Source organism: Gastrolobium bilobum, unplaced genomic scaffold (assembly GCF_033153095.1).
Source record: "Gastrolobium bilobum isolate Gb01-03AN ecotype WA unplaced genomic scaffold, APGP_CSIRO_Gbil_v1 utg62392, whole genome shotgun sequence".
Taxonomy (NCBI): domain Eukaryota; kingdom Viridiplantae; phylum Streptophyta; class Magnoliopsida; order Fabales; family Fabaceae; genus Gastrolobium; species Gastrolobium bilobum.
The window spans coordinates 43,724-45,303 of record NW_026898186.1 but is presented as its reverse complement, the minus strand read 5'-3'; the positions used below and the strand labels follow the sequence as shown (position 1 = coordinate 45,303).

General features: G+C 41.7%; 1 protein-coding gene across 1 annotated transcript; it reads right to left on the bottom strand.

The window, feature by feature from the left end:
* Positions 1-162: 162 nt before the first annotated feature.
* On the bottom strand, positions 163-1,345 carry LOC133313648 (cytochrome c oxidase subunit 2). Its single transcript, XM_061515043.1, has one exon. It carries the CDS (start codon positions 1,129-1,131, stop codon positions 163-165), a length of 969 nt encoding a protein of 322 aa, XP_061371027.1. The 5' UTR covers positions 1,132-1,345.
* Between the last annotated feature and the right edge of the window lie 235 nt (positions 1,346-1,580).

The following is a 1,580-nucleotide window of genomic DNA, read 5'->3' as shown; positions in this document are numbered from 1 at the left end:
TAGATAGCAAAGGCGGAGATGGTACTTTAACAGTCAAAGGAGGATCATATGCTTATAACATGCAATTTGAAATCACGTACTTACCCCGGGACGAGCGTTAGAGCGAGCGAAGCCTTCCTTTTAGTTCCCCCCTTATCCCTCACCCTACTCTTTCATTTCCGCTTAAGCTTCCCCTGTTTGTGGGATTAATTGATTGGATACCCGAGAACCATAATCTTTACTAGGAACAGCTTCTACGACGATAGGCGTAAAGGCATGATTAGTTCCACAAATCTCACTGCACTGACCATAGTAAACCCCTTCTCGTTGTACCGAAATAGAGATCTGATTTAAACGACCAGGTACAGCATCACATTTGACACCTAAGGAAGGTACAGCCCAACTATGAGGTACATCAGCAGGTGTTACAATAATACGTATATGAGTTTTGGCTGGTACAACCACTCTATTGTCCACTTCTAATAAACGTGATTGACCCAATTCTAGATCATCTTCTGGAATCGTATAACTGTCAAAAGTGAGTGACTGTTCATCGGAACTGTTATAGTCTGAATACTCATAAGTCCGATACCATTGATGTCCAATAGCTTTGATAGTAATGGCTGGATCTACTACTACCTCGTCCATTGAGTATAACAGAGCAAATGATGGTATAGCAATGAACATCGGGATGATACTAGGAAATATGGTCCGAAGAATCTCGATAGTAGTTCCATGAACAATCCTTTGCGGGATTGGATTTTTTTGATAGTGGAAATGCCATAAAGCGCGAACCAAGATCCGTGATACGAAAACCAAAATCAGAATGAGGAAGAAAAAGATATCGTGATGTAAGTCTATTATTCCTTGCATCATAGGTGTTGCTGCGTCTTGAAATCCTAATTGCCATGGTTCCGCTGCATCACAAGAAGCTAAAGTATAAATAAGTTTGAAAGCCAGATAGGCGAGAATGAAGACTTTACAAAAATGCCCAACCTTTTCCTTTTTTAACCATTCGAATGCTTTTTTTAGGGATTCCATTTTCTTTTTTTCTTTCTTTTCTTGTTTCCGCTCCCCCCAAAAATGAAGAAAGACTTGTCGGAAATCGCCTTGCCTGAACGGTTCACTTCTCCTTTCTAGAAATGAATTCATTCTATTGAGTTGTGGTTGGTTGTTGACCAACAAACAGAAAGCATGGGAGAAAGAAAGATGCACAAACAAACGAAACTGGAAACAAGGAAGGTAGAAGGAGCTATATCAACTACCTAGACCGACCTGCTATAAAAATTCCATAAACACCTAGCAAAGATACTGTACTGAATGACTGGATCGATCGTACTAGATAGAGAGTCTCAGATAGACAACCTTTCATACGCAATTCCTCGATCCAATCTCGCAGGTCTGATCGCACCTTAGATCAAGTTGTAACCGAAGTAGACCAAGAAGGGAGTGGAATGATGATGACCGGGCACTCTCTTGGATCTCTTTTCTACGCTCAGATCCACCACTCTCCTGTTGGCTACCTTGTTACGTCCTCTCCCCTCAAATAGGGAACCTCGCTAACCTTCTCGGCCAGCTACTCTAACCCTAACCACTGGGAT

Bases quoted from the DNA above. Each gene is read 5' to 3' on its own strand.
- LOC133313648 (XM_061515043.1), bottom strand. From the start codon at position 1,131: ATGAATTCATTTCTAGAAAGGAGAAGTGAACCGTTCAGGCAAGGCGAT.